This window comes from Odontomachus brunneus, unplaced genomic scaffold (genome assembly GCF_010583005.1).
Source record: "Odontomachus brunneus isolate Ranch 3 - 2012 unplaced genomic scaffold, Obru_v1 Obru_scaffold_002, whole genome shotgun sequence".
In the NCBI taxonomy this organism is placed as follows: domain Eukaryota; kingdom Metazoa; phylum Arthropoda; class Insecta; order Hymenoptera; family Formicidae; genus Odontomachus; species Odontomachus brunneus.
The window spans coordinates 2,705,106-2,724,041 of record NW_022639452.1 but is presented as its reverse complement, the minus strand read 5'-3'; the positions used below and the strand labels follow the sequence as shown (position 1 = coordinate 2,724,041).

The 18,936-nt window shown below is 45.0% G+C and overlaps 1 protein-coding gene across 15 annotated transcripts in view; it reads right to left on the bottom strand.

Moving 5' to 3' along the window:
* The window catches only part of LOC116841928 (ankyrin repeat domain-containing protein SOWAHB), a 152,586-nt gene that overhangs the window by 129,623 nt on the left and 4,027 nt on the right, over positions 1 to 18,936 (bottom strand). For all 15 annotated transcript variants that reach the window (XR_004377640.1, XM_032810526.1, XM_032810546.1 and 12 more), the window contains 4 exons: positions 10,298 to 10,570; positions 10,068 to 10,129; positions 9,398 to 9,805; positions 8,301 to 8,453 (listed from right to left, as the gene is read on the bottom strand). Coding sequence is in view for 14 of the 15 variants with exons in the window: in XM_032810526.1 (XP_032666417.1) it covers positions 8,301 to 8,453; positions 9,398 to 9,805; positions 10,068 to 10,129; positions 10,298 to 10,424 (750 nt within the window). In the remaining variant the exon portion in view is untranslated. The remainder of the gene's footprint in view (positions 1 to 8,300; positions 8,454 to 9,397; positions 9,806 to 10,067; positions 10,130 to 10,297; positions 10,571 to 18,936) is intronic.

Sequence of the window (18,936 nt, the reverse complement as noted above, 5' to 3'; positions counted from 1 at the left end):
AGAGAGAGAGAGAGAGAGAGAGAGAGAGAGAGAGAGAGAGAGAGAGAGAGAGAGAGAGGAGGAGGAGGAGGAGGAGGAGAGAAAAAGAAGTACCGTTTCATGAAATGACTGGGCGTGACGAACGCGTGTTAATCTACACCGCTGTTATATAACGAGTACGATTACATCACAGATGTACACTCGATATTGATCGAAACAGGTCGGACATCACACAGGAGAACCAATATTCTCCCGGAAATGAACAGTATGTGAAAATTGCAAACGATCGTTTTCTCTCCTCTGGAAAACCCCGCGTCAGCGGTGTCTCGAGTCGGGACATAACGTCGGAAGACCCGTCCAGACTTGACGTTCATTCACGAGAACGGGAAGAGCCTCGCGATATTCAATTCAGTGACGCGAAGGAGAAAGAGAGAGACAGAGAGAGAGAGAGAGGAGAGGAAGAGAGAGAAGTGGCTGGCGTCGTACCCTTGTAGCCCTCTCTCAGTGTAGCTCGATGAAGGTCGGGCTTACCGCCTGCGCGCGGTTTCGTCTCCTAACGAGTTTATCGCATCCTCTTTAACGTTATTAACACGGGCTAACGAACTGGAAGTGCCGAGTCACCGAGGTCCTATACCGAACCACGACGGAGCAACCCACGGTCTCCGCCAGGTACACACACCTGTGTGTACACACGCGTGTCCTGATCTTTACGCGGCCGTGAACGTGTGCGAGCGAGTGAGTCGCTTTGTGTGTGCGTGTGCTGTGCGGGCATGCAAGTGCAGGGCGAGAGAGGCGGACGCGTTCGACGGCGCGAGTTACGTGTATAAGGTGGGATAAAGGTACGTATAGATACACAGCTAGCCCTGTCTGTGCGGCCCTGATACCCGGGTCTCTGGGCTAATTCCGAGGTGTAATCTACGGGTACCATCTCAATGGATTAGCATATAGATAGCGCGAGGTGGACTGACCGTATATATGCGCACCTAGACCACGCCAGGGGGACGCGGGCATGTCCGTTTTGGTGCCCGTGTCCTCCTGGACGTAAGGGGGTCAGGTGGTAATGGTAGTGGTGGTGTTGTGCGGCAACGCGTTCGCGTCCTCGCGCGCGATCGCTAGGAATAAACGCGCGAGCACGCGAGCGTTGACGAGGCCAATTAAGAGCGGAGAGCGATCGGTAACGATAGATAACGCGTGATTTCCCCTTCGTGAGGGAAAACATTCCTTCTTCCACCCGCGAGACCCTTTCTCAACGGGTGAGTCTCACGACCAACGGCGAGAGTGACGCGCGGTACAGTTTCGAAGCTGCGTAAATCTTTCTTTCTCTTTCGCCCCAGGTAACAATCACGAGCCGTCTCTGAAGGAGTCTGGAGGTTCCTCATGGACCGCACTCTCGGGATTCGATTCGAGGGACTGGACTCGAGTGTGCCGTCGACGTGTCCGCGCAAGGACATGCCATCTTATCCCGCGGAGACTTCCGTCTCGGAGATGATCGGCCGATAAGAAGCGTCATCGACGCTGATGGCAGCGCGGGGTTACGAGAGGGGGCGGACCAGGGCATTTCGCCCGAGGTGATTCAGTCGCGAGGTAATTTGTGCTCACAGCGGGGCTGAGCAAACACGCGCGGCGGGGGTGCCTCGAAAAATTAAATAACTCGATGACTGGTCACATTCTCGAACGCGCGCGCGCGCGCCCGCGCGCACGAGAGCGCAGCGCGTATAGCTCACGGGACCGAGAGCGCGCGCGCATACATATGTACGTCGACGGTGCCGGCGATGTCCGCGAGAAGGGCGCCTTGGCTGAATGACGTGGCCCTCTATTGTACCGTCCCTCCGCATCCCTGCCCGCCTTCCCTCCCTGCGGCATCGCGAACGGTGCTCCGCAGTCGAGCGAACGCGTCCCGGGGGAACACCGTGGGCCCTGTGCGGCCTAGAACGGTCCCAGGACTGTGCTCAGGGAGCGAGCGCCGGCCTCCCGCGGACTTATGAATACAAATAGCCGCTCACTGCGCGACTCAGATCCCTGATAAGGTACGCTCCTGGCTTACCGTGCCGTCGCGCGCGTCGTAAAGTACGGCTTAGGGCCTCGCGCGCGGGGCCTTGCGTGCGATCGTTTAACGACGGATTATCCTCGTGGCGACCGGACGGAGATTCGGATCGACCCGCGTGGATCGGGCCGCGATCGAGAATATCGCGGAATATCGCGTGTAACGAGGAATGAACGGCGAGGGAATTGCGCGGAATTCGCGCTGGACGGTAATAAGGGAAGGTAAACGACTGGAATGCACTCGCGTGCAAAGACGATAAGGTATCTTCGGGGGATACAGTCGACCCTCCTCCGTGCCGCGCGAAGCGTGGTAAGTACAAATTAGTCCTCCGAAGGAGGTCGACTAATTGCCCCAACTATTCGGCTTTCGCCACATGGTGACGAGAGATCGTCGCGAGTAATAACAACCGGCGACGAGACAGCCAGAAATCATGATCCCACGATCGGACCACCAAGAAGGACACGAGGCGGAAGGGCCCCGTCCGCTGTCATGACAATCACGATCAGTCAGCTTTCGGTATGGTCCCTGGACTGTCACCACAGGAGACGAGACTCCCGCGGATGAACGCGGAGTCTGCCATTCAACGGCTGGAGAACGAACGGTGAAAGAGAAATAGAGAGAGAGAGAGAGAGAGAGAGAGAGAGAGAACGGGAGGAAGAGAGAAGCAATCAACGAGGCTGATTTAGTATACGCATCTTCGTGAAGGGGGAAAAAGTTTCGTTATTTCGCTCCCCCTCCTTCCCTTGAATACGCACTGCCTGATAGATCAGCGTAAGATCAGGAGCTTGCTTGATATCAAAACGTGGTACCGGATAAGGATTATGAGAAGACAACAAACAACCCATTGTAAACCGTTTCCTGTTTCCCTATGCGTGTGTATGTGTGTCTATGTGTATGTGTGTGCGCGCGCTCGCCCCCGGAGTACCTGCCATTACCACATAAAGGCCCAAAGAATTCTCGCGGAAGCGAGGCGAAGCAAGGCGAAGCGAGCCGAGCGCGTCGCCGCCACCGCCGCCGCCGCCGCCGCTGCCGCTGAGCAAACAAATTTAATGCGCGTGCATAACGACACCAATTTAAATGATAATGCGCGGTGTGTGTGCCTTCAAGATTAACTCGTAATAGGCCGGAATAAATGTCGGCGGACCTGTTAGAGGTGTATCTAGTCGCGCTATATACAGGGAACAGTGGGTGCTAACTACTCCTGTAGACAAGCTTGTTTATATTGGTACAGCACGAAACCTATGCGTAAATTTGTATACGCATCTGGCGGCAGTGCCAAGAAAATTAGGTCGCAGTGGATCACGTCGCGCTGGCTCTTTCTCTTCCTCTCTCTCTCTCTCTCGCTGGTTCTCCTGTTCTCTTCCTCGCTGCCTCCCTCTATCGACATTGTTATTAACGCGACCGCGATGAATTATCATCGGGCGAGACGCACTATCGCGCAACCCGCAATTATCCGCCCGGTTATTAAATTTAAGCGGCATAGTATTTAATTATCGTCGGACGAGGTGTTGCCGTGCGTATTAGCGCTGTGCCATAATTTACTCGATTACGTTATAGAACGCTCGATAGCCGATAATTCGTGGCCGTTGTGAAGAGACGCCATCTGAGGGAGGACGGCTTTACGCGATTTTCCCGCGGTGTGCGCGCAATCGTGACAATAAGAAAAAAAAGAAAGAAAAGATCCAAGCAATTCAGAGGAATGTCTTTAGCGTCACCGACGACTACACCCGAGGAATTTCGACGGTAATGAGTGGCTTATCGTCCGGACACTTATCGGTTGGCACTTTCGCCCAAGTGGATTTGCCTAATTAAAGGGACAAGATGTAAACGATTTTATTTCCATCACGGCTCGCGCTATCTACGTATCTCGTCGACCATTCGGAACGAATAAGTGGGTATCCCCTTGTCCTCCGTTCTCTCTTTCTTTCTCTCTTTCTCTCTTCGCGGAACTCAAGTAACGCGCTTGAACCACTACGACTATAAGTGCCTGTCGAGTGCGCTATGACGTTGGTTTGATTAACGACAAGGATACTTGAGTAAACAAATAACACGCTTAAACTCACCGGACGGATAGACGTTTGGATATATACGTAGAAACGGCAATAATTTAGATTTGAAATATTGAAGATGGCCCGCGATTGCTGGTAATTGCTCAACGAAGACAGTAGTTTAATTGCAATCTTTTTACTCCCATTCATATCAATATTTATTATTTCATATTATTTATTATTATTATTTATTTCATATTATTTCGTATTATTTCATATTATTTTATATCGATGTTCCCGAATTGCCGACAAGACTAAAACATACGTTTTTCTTCGCTCTGAATTCTTGCCACAAGTAAATTCGAGTCAGAACCTATTAATTTCGCCGAGACTTTATCCGCGAGAAATTTCAATTCGAGCCTTCGTTGCGGGAATGTTCAATGTTGAGAATGAAAAACGGGAGAGCCGAGCGGAGGAAATAATCGATGGCGTCGATCGTGAGTCGACGGGTAGTCTTCAGAAGTAAGCTGCGCGAGGTAAGTTTGCCTCCGGAGAGGTGTCTTGTCGGGATTGTCGCGAATAGAATCACGCAAGCTGTGCCCTCGCTTCCTCGCAACGCCTCGCCTCGCCTCGCCACGCCGCTGAACCTCTTTGCATATACATTCTGTAAGATTACTTTGTGCGGTTTACACCCGCGCCGTCCTTCAGCGCGCGCTGCGCTTCCAGCCCTCGACTCCTCTCTCGCCGGGAGGCAAACTACCCTCCAAGTTTCACCCAAGGTCCCTAATGTATGCGGAACTATACGGCAGAAATTCCAAGTTCGGCATGGCCGTGTTAGGCGCCTTTACGATGAGTTTCCACCCTCTCGTTCTCTCTTTCCAGCGCCCTCCGCGCGCCCCGCGCAGAAGGGGACGAGGAGACTGCCGACAAGACTCGGCCCGTATAAGAGGCGAACACGCGTGATCCTAATTAGAACGCGTCCTCGAGGTGCCGAAGTAAAAGCGAACTTCTTGTTAGGCGTCTCGAGGAAGACGCCGTCGGCATTCGCGCACATATAGCGAGCGTACGAGCGAGCGCTGCATTTTCGTGAGCCATCTCGTAAAAGGACTCCGCGCGTTCCTGCCCTCACCACGTCAACATTTCTAAACGAACATCTCTACTTTCCAAGAATCTTTACTTCCGCGGCAATTATAAATGGTAATATTTACGCGAGAAGCTCGCGACGTTACGGTCGGTCGATGAAAGCAGCGTCTCGCACGGTAGCGCGCGGATCCGAGGGGATTTACACGGATCGCTAGCTGGAGGTATTCATTATTATTCTCGCGTCATAGAGAGGCGATTCACACAAAGTAAAGAAACCTGAGGTTACCGCGAGAATTCTCACGAGGGCACGACAGTTAACATATCTCGCCACCCGCGCTCGTCGTATTTACATAGAAAAGAAGCTGCCTGAGCAGTCGGAAAAACATAATGCTTACAAACGGCCACATTAGTCATGTTACACGGGTGTAATGCGTTACGCTTTGACGATTAGCTTACGTCCGAGGGCACTCCTTGTCGCTCGCACACGTCGAATTTCGACAATTTAAACGAAAAGATCGGACTTGCGATTTGATGCCAAGGAGGTGAGAAAATCTCTGCGCAAGTTGTTAAAAAATGCCAATTCTTTCAAAGTTGTTAGTAATATTCGATCTGTGTAAAAGTTTCTACATGTCACCTCGATTTGATCCCCGCATTTATGAGCAATGAAAAATGCCAATTTTTTCAAAGTTGTTTTAGCGATATTCGATCTGCGTAAAAGTTTCTACATCATTGCTACGATCTGATCCCTCCATTACTACGCTCTTCCCGGTATAAGCCACCGCCGTGACGAGCTTGTCGCGCATTCGATGACTGGTAACGAGCCGTTCGAAGAAAACACGAATGGAAAGTTACGTGAAATGTGTTGATATGGCAATTGGTCGCGGCGAACGGCACGGCACGCGACACCGCGCTAGACGAAACGGTCATTAGGGATGCGAAGGGCGGAATGGCGCGGCCACGTTGCATGATAATTACTTGTGAAGAAAGCCCGACGAGGTGGCGGCTCTACCCACGGGCTTCCCAGGAGATTACAGGATGTCCGGAGGCGAGAGGATTCTCCCCGCATGGCCCGAAACCCTTTCCACGCGTACAAGCAATAAAAATTAACGGCTCGCCCGGTCAAGTCGTATATGAAAGGCGGCCCGCCGCGACCGGACCGCGGCCGGTGAGTAATACATAATTATCACGGGCCATTCAATGTATACGCGCCGCAATAAACAGTCCCTTTTGTAACGAAACACCCGTATAGAGAGAAACGTGTCAAAATCCTTGGTCGAGCGTTAATGTCTTGTCCAAATCTCCCGGCGCGAAAAAGAAATCAGTTTTGTAAACGAAGACTGATCATGAATACAATTAACATTTCAGGTAGACGCGAGATGTAGACTAAACAATTCCCGATACGACATTAATAAGACAAATTAATTATTTCTCGACTGTGAGAAAAAAATTAAAGTCATCTCACATTCCTGGTGGGATAATAAATTACAGAAGTCAATTTTTTGTTGACACGAAGATATTGTGAGTACAATTAACATTTCAGATAGACGCGAGATGTAAACTAAAAAATTCCCGATACGATATTAATAAGACAAATTATTTCTCGACTGTGAGAAAAAAATTAAGGTCATCTCACATTCCTGGTGAGATAACAAACTAAAGAAGTCAATTTTTTGTAGATACGAAGACATTATGAATACAATTAATACTTAAGGTAGACGCGAGATGTAGACTGAACAATTCCCGATACGATATTAATAAAATAAATTAATTATTTCTCGACTGTGAGAAAAATTAAGATTGTTTCACATCTCTGATGGGATAATTAATTAAATAAGTGACTTTTTTTTGTAGACGAAGACAGATTATAAATGCAATTAACATATCAGATTAACGTGATGGGTATTGAAAAAATTCCTGATATTCCTGATGTTAATAAAGGAAATTAATTACTTCTTTATTGCAAGAAAATGTGAAAGGTCTTCTCACACGTATGATGGGATAATTAATGAAGAGCGGAAATTGAATAGATGTCAATTACTTAAAAAAATAACGTATACGTACGCGGAATGGGTACGAGATGGGGGTATAGTTTCCCCGAAAGGGCCAACCAAATTATGCCGCAACCACGCGCGAGCGCCGAGAGCACGATCCGGTCATAATCGGCCGAAGGAAGCGTGGAACGGCCGCTTCCTTCCTCTTTCCGCGGAGTATCTTAACCGGTCGGCGCCTTTAATCGTGAGGCCCGATAAACATATCGAAATTATGATGGAGGATCGGCGTATCCTGCGCTCCGTCCGCACGGAGCTTTGCGGTCAGTCGCGGCGGAAAGGAGTCTGCTTTTCCCACTCCCAAGCGCGCTCTCTCTTCCTCTCCAAACTCGTGGGAGGGGGAGGGGGCGCCCGCTTCCTCCACTTTTAATTTTCAGGCGCGGCTAATTATGATTTACGGCAACATCGGCGCAACATCCTGATCGCTACGCGAGATACCGCCCGCAGGATATTCAAATGCGATGAATATTGCTTGCTGCGATAAACGACGTACGAACGACGAGAGAAACGGAGAAAAGGAGACGGGAGGTCGCGAGGAGGATGACGAGAAGGAGAGAGAAAGACCGATGAAAAAAGAGAGAGAGAGAGAGAAAGAGGGAGAACGAGCGCGAGTGCGCGTGTAAAGGATACGGAGAAAGGATTCCTAGTAGCCTACTCGGTATGCACGATGAGCAGTCAGCCTTGTACACACCGCATCCTTCCTCCCACTTCCCCCCAAAGGATGTATAGGCATCCTTGCGCGTGGATCGTTCCGTGCCGAATCGCTCGTCGGAGTATTTAAAGCCCGGCGGGATAATTCAATACGGGACCTGAACCCTTTGTGTCCCCGCGTGTGTTTGGAAAACATAAGCGACCGGTGCTGTCACAACACGACCGTCATGATTTAACTCCCGCGAGGAAGCCGAGAGGTGTACGACCGCCTTCGCCGGAGGCGCGCGGCGCGGATACTCGACTCCAGAAATTCGCCCCTTTACGATTCGATAGACCCCGCCATATTTTTTTTTCGCGAGCGTATTTTCGTCTCGTGGCGCTGTTTGTCATGACTTTCTGTTCTTTTTCTCTCATGAACCGTACTAAAGGTTCGTTTCTTTCTACTTCCACTTATTTTCTCCAATAGCATGCAGCGAAATAGAAGAAAGATGTAAATAAGTCACTTACTTTCTCTGTCCGTTTCTTAGTGGGAGTAGTTGTGCCACCGCTGGGTCTGCTGGGAAGATCGGTCTCGCTGGCCATACGGTTGAAACGTTGCATCCGTTCACGAACGCTCAACTGCTCAGCCGACCCAGGATTAGTCACAGTTGCTTCATCCTCCTGCAATTTAGAATTAGAACAAAGAATACAAGTACTGGAACGAAATATATTTTTAAGAGTGTTAAATCACATTTGTTACGTAAGATCTTTTGATTTAAACGAACGTGATAAAGGATAACACACGTTTGGGTCACAAAAAAAGGTAACACTCGAAACGAAAATAACTATTTATAGCATTATAGAGCAACAGCCTGTAGAAGGTTACATCTCGATTCTTGGTTCTTCTAAGGAACTTGCAGGATTAATGAACCCTGCATATAGAATCCTGCAAATTCCTGAGACAAATATATTTTGAGTTACTTATAATTTAATAATTATAATTTCTCATAATTTTGAAATTACTTATAATTTAATAATTATAATTTCTCGTAATTTTGAAATTATTATCCTTGTTAAATATTTATTAATAGCTATAGGAAAATCTGTTTGAATGTTTTACATTACGTCTTTAAGTTCCATTAAATTTGTAGAATTAATGTAGAATCAACATTTTGTCTGAGGTTATTTATAATTTAATAACTTTAATTTTTCCTCATAATTTTGAAATTATTATCCTGAGTTTTGCTGTTAGTAACTATAGCAGACTCTATTTGAATACTTTGAATACTACATTATATCTAAATTCTCTATTAGTTCTTCAAAGTTCACTAAATTTGCAAAGTTAAGGTACAGAATCTAGATTTTGAATAGGGCTTTTTATAATTTAGTGATTGTAATTTCTCATGATTTTGAGATTACTATCCTGAACCTTTATTTTTAAGAAGTATAGCAGACTCTGCTTGAATACTTTGCATATGCATGATTCACCGTTTCCGCGTTGCATGTTAAAATATGTGATGATATCATGAACATATCCGTCGTGATTTATAATACTGAGTGAATTGAAGAGAACAGCACGGCATAATCTTCCGGCACGCACACAAAACAATTTGCGAAAATCTTACCTTTATGACTGCTTCCGAGAAGCCTTTCATATTCTTCTCGATGTTCTCCTTGTTCTCCAATTTGAGCTTGTCCTGACTTTTGCGGCGCGGTGGAACCGGGGGCGATGAAACCGGCGTGCCGAGCTCTGAATTATCAGTCGCGCCATACTCCGAATTATCGTTCCTCCTAATCTCTCCGTGCTCAGAAATCGTCGTCGTTCGATCCTCCTCAAGACTCACTTGAGAATTATTCACTGTCGGGCTGAGGGGTGCGGGAGGTGGTGGCCGGTACGGTGGAGGTTCTCGTAGAGGAGAAACAGGTAAATCGGGAGTGGTGATTGAAGGTGGTGATCCCACTTGCTGAGGGAGCGAGAGGTCCCCCAAGGAAACTTGCCGGTATTTCTTCTTGAGAACCAGATACTTTTCGCCCTACGACAATATACACTTTGATAACACTCTACGCGGATAATTTGATAGAAACGACGAACAATATACAACACACTACACAGTGTTGAAGCGCAAAAATAACTGCGGTAATGGCGAATTCAGAAATGATAGCTAGACAAGAACGCTGTCCACGCGTTAAAAATTTCGAATTGATCGCGCTCCGCGAGTCGAGCCGGCAACGTCGCGTCGCGCAACAAGTCGCTCCCGTCAAGAGCCAGAAAGGAGCCGCGAGCCAATAACCTACCTCTTCGTTCTTTATGGTGGCCAGGGTGTTGACATACTCCTTGAACCGATTTCTGGCCTCGACTGTAACGAGAAAACGTACGTTGCACTGCGCTGAGTTTCACATAGCTGCTGGGTCGAGCGAGTCGCTCGTGTGTTTACATCACGACGGACGCGAAAGACGTACACGTCGCGCACGAGACGCGTCCTCGGTGTCGCGAGCGCGATTGTAGCCGCGGACATTCAACCCACCTCGCGTCTCCGGGTCCGTCAGGAACCGCTTGAAATGCTTCACTAGGTCGTGATTGCGCGCCGTACCGCCGTTTTCCAATAAATAATTCCGAATCTCCTCGAGGGACAGCTCACTAGGCGACGCCATCTTGGTCGTACTGTCAGGCGCGACAGTGCCGCGCGCGGCGGTCTGCGAAGCAGAGTGACGCGTCGGTAACTACGATCGCTGCGGGTGCCGCCAAGCGGAATGGTTAAAGGCTCTCACACATGAATTGCTGTAGACGTAAGCTTCAGCTGAAAAAGAGAGTTAAGATTTTCCTAACATTTTATATACTTTAGAAGAAAATAAAACTTGCAGTAAATCTAATCGTGCGTAAAAGTAACTACACAGAAAATACAATATATCCAGAAAAAATACTTGAAAATTTTATTTGTGGAATATAAAGTTTATTCGAAATGAACTTTATTTCACAGAAATATATTTTGTTTCGTATAAATAAATTTTATATTACAAATAAATTTTCAAGTATTTTTTACAAGTAAATTATAAAAATAATTTATAACATAAAAATATATAATATAAAAATACATAATATAAAAGTATATAATATAAAAGTATTTGTTACAAATAAATTTTAAAGTATTTTTTTCCAGTGTAATACATGATAAATGTCACTCCAACCGATTTAACTTGCCACAACCAGATCACGTGCATTGATGTAGTTGATGTAGTTGATGTACTGTAAAGTAACTGAGTGATATTAACTATATGTATTACTATCATACAAAGATAACTAAAGTAATGAAACTATGTTACTCACAACAAAATATTTTTTATCATCATATATTTTGTTCCGTGTAGGATTCATCTAATTGAAATTCTCATTACACGGTCTAAATCTTACTTATACGATCACTTTAATCCTTCTCTAACTAGAAGAATCTTGAACCAATATCCCGATTGATTTTTTAGTTTAAGTTTATATTTTATGCTCACGGTTACGGCAATTCGTGTGCAAAAGCCCTAACAAACGTGGACTGCAACGGGAAAAACCTGACGCACGCTTTTTTAATGTTTCCTTATTTATAAACATTTACGCGGCAGATAAGACTGTTGCGTGACAGTGCAAATCGCGTGGGACAGTTGAATAATAATGGATAATACGTATATATAGCCCAGCAATTCTGAGCTATCCATTACCTGTATAATTATACGCGTACAATTTATGTCGTGTTCTCGATATACATATCACTATTTCCATTTCGCGAAATGATATACTTTGTCAATCGCGTCTAATAAATCATACATACTGACTAAAATTGTCGATAAACGTGTAGAATGTTATGCATGTATATTTCATGGCCACGAGAAGTATCTATCGATGTTGGTGCGCTTAATGAAATATTTTATTCAGCTTGCACAAATAGACGATTCTCGAAAACCTTTTAGCGGCGTGCAACGTTATTCCATGGATTTCCAACGTTCGAGCGAGACGCGTTTCTCTCCGTCGGTCGGATTAAATACTGTATTTCAAACGCGCCGGCACATATTAACGGAGACGGTACAACGCGGAGAGTGCATTTAACGCTTTCCGCCGTAAGCTCTTTACGATCGAGGATCAAAACGCGCACGAAACGCGCTTCGGGCCAGACCTTTTTTACCAGACGTTCAGGCGAAATCGTAATCTGTCCCTGCCACTGTTGGCGTGAGGCATCGCCCGGAACACGCGCCTCTATATTTATTCAACGACCAATTAGTAACCGGCGCGATAAATTCCGACTTAATTTACGGTCTACTATAATTTTCTCTGTACTTTTAAGAGCGTACCATGGGAGAAAATAAGAGGGACGCGCGCGAAAGAGGCCTGCATGCATCTGTGTGTCGGGTCTGTATTTAAACATTTACGCGCATGTCGATCGTCGCGGGTATTAATTAACGAGAGAGAAAATCCGAGAAACGACCCGTTGCTACGCTGTCCTGTTCCCTCTTTCTTTTTAGCCAGTGTTGTTCGACTTTATAAATTTTAATACGTCGTTATGAGCACATTGTAGATACCATTATGTCTCGCTGCTGTATTTACACGCATATGTAACGAACCGGTTAACATATAAAATTAGTGAAAATATCGCAATATATATTCACTTCCTGCGGCCCCTAAGGGGTTAAAAACTATTACACAGCGTGATGTACATCGACGAATTCTCGTTAGCTGTACAATCACGCGCCCGTAACACATACATAAACACGTACGCACGCACACACGACAACGGGGTTCTTATTAACAGTGCCTCATAATTAAGAAAACGACCTTACTAATCACCCTCGATGTGTAGAAATACACGTAAACCGAAGGAGTCGAGAGGGTGCGAGAAGGGCGGGTATGCGTGCAGCACGCAGGGCGCTGCACGCGTATGTGTATCCGTGGACCGGAAGCGAGGCGGTGCCTTTGTAATTAAACCCCCTTTATCGGCGATATTCTAATGAAACGACGAGTAATGATCGAGCGCGGCTCGCATTGGCGCGGCAACGATCGCGTAGGTATTTCCTGGCAAACATCCATTTGCATTGCGTACGAACACGTTCCGTGTAATTTTAATTTAAATCCTCTAAATGATTATCTCACCAGAGAGCAGGAGATGAACAAATTTAAAAAATTCGACGATACAAACAATTATCATAAAGAATTACATAATATCATAAAATCCACTCATCACCAAATTCATATCGTAAAATTCATATCAGAAAATGTTATACAGACGCAATGGAAATAATCTCGAGATAAAAACTTCGCGAAATAATATTTCTGTTACCAAAAAAATATCCATTACGTTACAATACGACAGTAAAGCAGTGGATATATATGGAGAAAATGTTGTAGTAAAAATTATCTTAAAATTATACTTTTTTTCCGCGCGCAGATGTTTGTACTAATAATATAATATATTTATCATAAAAATAATAAAGTTGGCCATCTATCTGTATGGTATAAAGAAATATTCAGTTACAATAATTTTGTAGTAAGAATAAGGTGACCAGACGTCCCGACTTTTTCGGGACACTCCTGAATTTTCACCCTCTGTCCCGAATTTTTTCGAGTGTTATTCGGGATACCAATTTGTCATCATTTTCAATGACTGTCAAATAATATTTTCGGATCTTTTTACCTCCCTCCTCTCCCCAGTTTTACACGTTTATGAAGTGTCCCGAATTCAGAGCTGGGAAATCTAGTCATCTTACATATATCGCGAGGAGAAACGAGAAGATTACTTACAAATAACGTCTTCACGATACGCCCCGGCGATCGCACATCGCTATTCTCGACACTCCCGACTTATTTCCGCGCGAGACTTATTTTTGACAGGTTAAAGGCGCGTAAAATGCGGAGCTATGTGGATCAATGTGTCCACGGTGGTTGCTCGATGCAGAAAGATCGAAAATAAAGATGGTCGCGCGATTGTTGAATCGCGCTGAAAATATACGCCAATATGTGAACGGCGCGGCGGCCGAAAAGAACGCGCTCTATAAGATACTTCTCTTTCTGTATCTCTTTTCCTAATAAGTTGGCGCAACTGCCCGAATATTTCGCATCTCTCTCTCTTTCTCTCTGATTGTCATCGCATTTCTAATTCCCGTTCAACAAATCCGATGATCGTCCGATTCTATTGCTACTTGAGCGAGTCGATGTTTTTAGCAAATGTAAGGGACGTCAGCGCGACACGTCGCGACAAGCACCGGCCGCATATACCGCGAGGAGAAACGAGAAGATTACTTACAAATGACGTCTTCACGATACGCCCCGGCGATCGCACGTCGCTATTCTCGAAACTCCCGAGACTTATTAACGCGAGACGCACTTTCGACGGATAAAAGACGCGAGAAACGCGGAGTGATGTGTGCCCATGGCTGCTGCTTGGCGCGAAAAGATCGAGCATTTCGCGCGATTCATTACCAACGCCTAAATTGAATAATCACGATGACAACCTTGTAGTGTGAAACGAACGCGATTGGTTAAGGCGTCCACCGTAGATCGCGTCGTTGTAGACGCGCGACCTCGTTCGCATCCCTGGTGCATTCACATTCATGCACTTTTCACATTTGCGGCGCGCTAATGAACTTTTGGTGTACGTGATTGACAGCGCGCGCGTCTGCAATCTTTTCATGCCGAGCAACTGCCATAAACACAACGCTCCGTATTCCATACGTCTTCCGCTTGTGTCCTGTGAGTCTCCTGCGTAAGTATTAGAGTGCCGAAAACAACGACGTGCGGTCGTCAGAATATATCGCAAGTACATTATTATGGAGTAATCTCCTACTTTCTTGACACATACAACTAAGGTGACCAGACGTCTCGATTTTTCACCCTTTGTCCCGAATTTTTTCGAGTGCTATTTGGAATACCGATTTGTCATCATTTTCAATGATTATCAAATAATTTTCGAATCTTTTTATACTCTTCCGCCCGTACCTCGTTTCACACATTTATGAAGTGTCCCGAATTCAGGGCTGGGAAATCTGGTCACCTTATGTAAGAAATTAAGCATGCATTTTTCAAGAAATATATAGCAATTTCGAGGACAATACTGCGTATGGTCCAAGATGACAAAAACTTTCTCGTAATCTTTACTACAATATTTCCTCTGTAAAGGAAGGCGATCAATGGGAATAGCAGACTCGAGCGCGCTCTCGAAGACGACGAACGAGGAGTCCGACAAACGTGGAGGCAGGTCTGGCGAAATGGTCGCAAAGAGAGGATTTTTGCTCAAGGGGTTTGCACGCGCGTAACCTTCTGTCGCGAGCCGCGGCCGCGGTGACCCCGAGCGAGTACATACGTGTGTACCGACGTCTCGGCGCGCACCAGCGAGCGCCTCTAACCCGACACAATTCCGCGGGCGCTCTCGGCGAGGGGATTGATGCACGGGAGATTGGGCATGGGAGGTATTCCCGCGGCGAGCAACAAAATGCGCGGGGTCGAGGTCCGCCGTCGAGGGGCCCCCGGGGGGTGAGGCGCGATATGACCGAGCGGCGAGAGGAACGAGCGGTCGGGAACGAGGACAAAGGATCGCGTCGACGCCCCGCGGTCCCGTAGGTGCATCCGCGATATCATCTACCCGTGTTTCTCTGCGTTATGCTTATGCCTACGTGCATACGTAAGAGATGCGCGAGTCGCCGCGATGCGCAAACGGGCGCGTTCGTCGGCGTGATTTGCCGCGCGAGATTCCGCCGAGCGGAGGAGAGCCGCGCGACGACGAGCCCTCCGTCGGCTATCCGCGTTGATTATCCTGCCGCTTTGCGCGAGAAATAACGGATGAAAGGTTCGCGGCGTGGACGGCTCTCGCCTTCTCCTCTCTTCGTGCGCAATTTGTACGAATTTAAGGGGCAGGCTCTTCAAGCTACCGTCATTTTGGCCGAGCGTGTAGCAGGTCCTGATGTTTTTCGGATTGCACGTGAAAGTGATATCTATATTTGTTCGCAACACGCGATCGTCGACGGAAACGCGGCGGGTGCGAGTCCCCTCGGAAGGTGTGAGCCGAAAATTCGGCTCTCGACCAGAAATTACATCCTATCTCGCTCGCAATTTTATTTCTCGCTCCGAGCGGACGCACACGATCACTCGCTCGTGACATCCGGCTACCCCGAGGAGAAGAAGAGTGCCGTTGAAATGCTTATAGTGGAGGAGGAAGCCCGCGCGTAGCCATCCGTTCGCTCGCACGACGTAGCACGCGAAGGACGTGGACGTCGTATTTCTTACGTGCTACCGGGTCATTTCGTTACGTCCCGACAAACGTAAACAGGACCTCTTCTCCTGTGCGAAACGTAAGGAGCTGTCCTCGCGCTTTCGGGAACTAGCTCCATAAACGTTGTCGAGATGCCCCCGCTATTAGCGCCAACTTGCTTTTTGTCGCTGGTTCACGGCGATTTAGAGACTGACGTGCGCGTATGTGATGCAGAGACACAAAGATATGAACGCATGCAAAAAAGAACGCTTCGACACACGTCGATATGATATCATCACAGAAAAGGAAATATTATTGACACAAAATAATAAAATTTTCTCAATGCGATAGCAATGTTATTGAAACTAATATTTTTTATAAATTATTAAAACAAACACATCATAAGTTGCTTCGATAACTCGAGTTTAGTTTTAATGTCATTGCTGTTGAATCGAGAACATTTATTCCAATCAGGATGTTGGGTTAACCAATTATATCGATTCAGCAGCATTCTTTTATCTATATGATTGCTGAATTAATCAGTCGTGATATGTAAGATCAGAAATAATTTCATCAATTGATGGAATTAATTATTAATCACATTAAACTTTGATGTGACTGATGATACTAGTAATTAATTTCATCGACGGATGAAATTATTTGTGATTTTCTACCTGACGATTGATTAATGTTAATTACTCATTTATCCAGGTTATTTTAGTCTAAGAAGAAATTTTACTCAGTTAATGCCCAACACTGTCGAGGAGAGTATCTATGTTAGCGCGATGTAAATAAATAAATTCGCGGTTGAACGCAGCCGGACAGTGAGACAGAGCGGGCAAAAATCTCGCGTTTTCTTGCTCGCAGAAGATGTTCGTTGACATTACGTTGGCGAAGGAAGGAACAGATCGCCGTACCTCATTCGCGGACAGTGAGTAACGTCGCCTGGCAAACAGTAAATTCGTGCTGGATCCGGTGGCGAACTTATAGCGCGCGCTATCGCTTCTCGCCATATAAAGCGACGATAGGGTCGCGGGGGCAATATATGTCCGACAGAAGCGACGTATATATTCGTCCGTAATTGGAGCGCGGCGCTCGGGAATCGGTCCGCGATATAAAACGAACCGTATAAAGACCGTACTTTGGTGGGTTTTTGCGCGCGGTTTTTAGCCGCAGTAGCTCCGGTGGTCTCGTTAGACCGACGATGGGAGGTCCGGAAGAGATCCGCCGCCGTCGCCGCCGCTGCGGCATTACGCGTCTGCATTTACTTCACGTAGTAAGGCGTCGAATTCGCAATCCTTGGATTTGCTATCGGGACAAGACGTATCGCGGCAAAACATCGGCAAACTAGATACTCGATACGTTGAATATCAGTGAGGTTTTTTAAGACAATTTCTCGTGTGCGATGTCAGTCAGGATATCCCAGAAACAAATTTCACGGCACGCGCTAAGAAATAAACGTAACGCGCAATTTTATCAAAAGATTTGTAATAAAAAGCTTATAAAGATATAAGAATTCACAAATTTTTTGATTGTATATTATAGAGCCTTAAGATAAAAGGACACGTACCTAATCCTGGATATTCTAGTTGTTTTGTCTAGTTTTTAAATATAAACTTTCAATATAAAATATCTACTAATAGAAAAATATCTGAAATAAAAAAATATTCATTCAATAAATACTAATAACACATACTTATACTAATATATATATAACATATTTTTTCAAATCAGAAGATATATATTTTCTTATAAGTAAACCTACTTAAAAGTTATACTCCGATTTCTTTCTAATTTCTTTGGCACAAATGTAGAAGTACAAAAGATGTTTAGGTTATATTTTTTCATTTTGGCCCACACACACACACTTTGAGTTTCACAAGTAGTTTATAGTTTTTTAATGTTCTCACTCCTATTATTAACAAGTGTAACAAAAATGCATAAGAAATAAAATTGAATACAAGATATAAGCGTTTTTGGTTTGCTAATTTATGCTATTATTAACAAGTGTAACAAAAATGCATAAGAAATAAAATTGAATACAAGATATAAGCGTTTTTGGTTTGCTAATTTATGCTATTATTAACAAGTGTAACAAAAATGCATAAGAAATAAAATTGAATACAAGATATAAGCGTTTTTGGTTTGCTAATTTATGCTATTATTAACAAGTGTAACAAAAATGCATAAGAAATAAAATTGAATACAAGATATAAGCGTTTTTGGTTTGCTAATTATGAATATGAAGTTAAATGTATAAAATTATTTGTATAAATAATAAAATATTTAAACAAAACATGTGAAAAGTTGAAAAAGTTATTTATACAAATAATTTCTCGGATCGACCGAGATTCAAACCATTTTTGACTAATTTTTGACTAATTTAGCACAGATTTGAAATATTTCTGTTGGAAATATATTCTGTTGAATATATATTCTTTGCTAAAGAAATTTAGAATCGTTCGTGCCTCAGTTATTCCGATTTTGTTAAAATTATTTAATTATATCTTGTATTCAATTTTATTTTTTATGCATTTTTGTTGCACTTGTTAATAATAGGAGTGAGAATATTAAAAAGCTATAAACTGCCCGTGAAACTCAAAGTGGGCCAAAATGAAAAAAATATGATCTAAGTTGATTTTTTGTACTTCTACATTTGTACCAAATTAGAAAGAAATCAGAATGTATCTTTTGGGTAGGTTTACTTGTTAGCTTTTCATGAAGGTACATACAATTGTTAGTTCTATTGAAATAGAAAAATCTAAAGAATCTAGATTAAAATAAACGTCATTACCCATCATTGTTTGGTACCCACCGAATGTTGTTTTTATTTTTTAAATATTTTTTCCTCAGTGTATTTGAAGACTAAAACAATAAGAATGTCAAGGATTTAATACGTGCGTACGCATGTCCAGGAATTGGTACTTTGACCTCCCCCCCCCCCC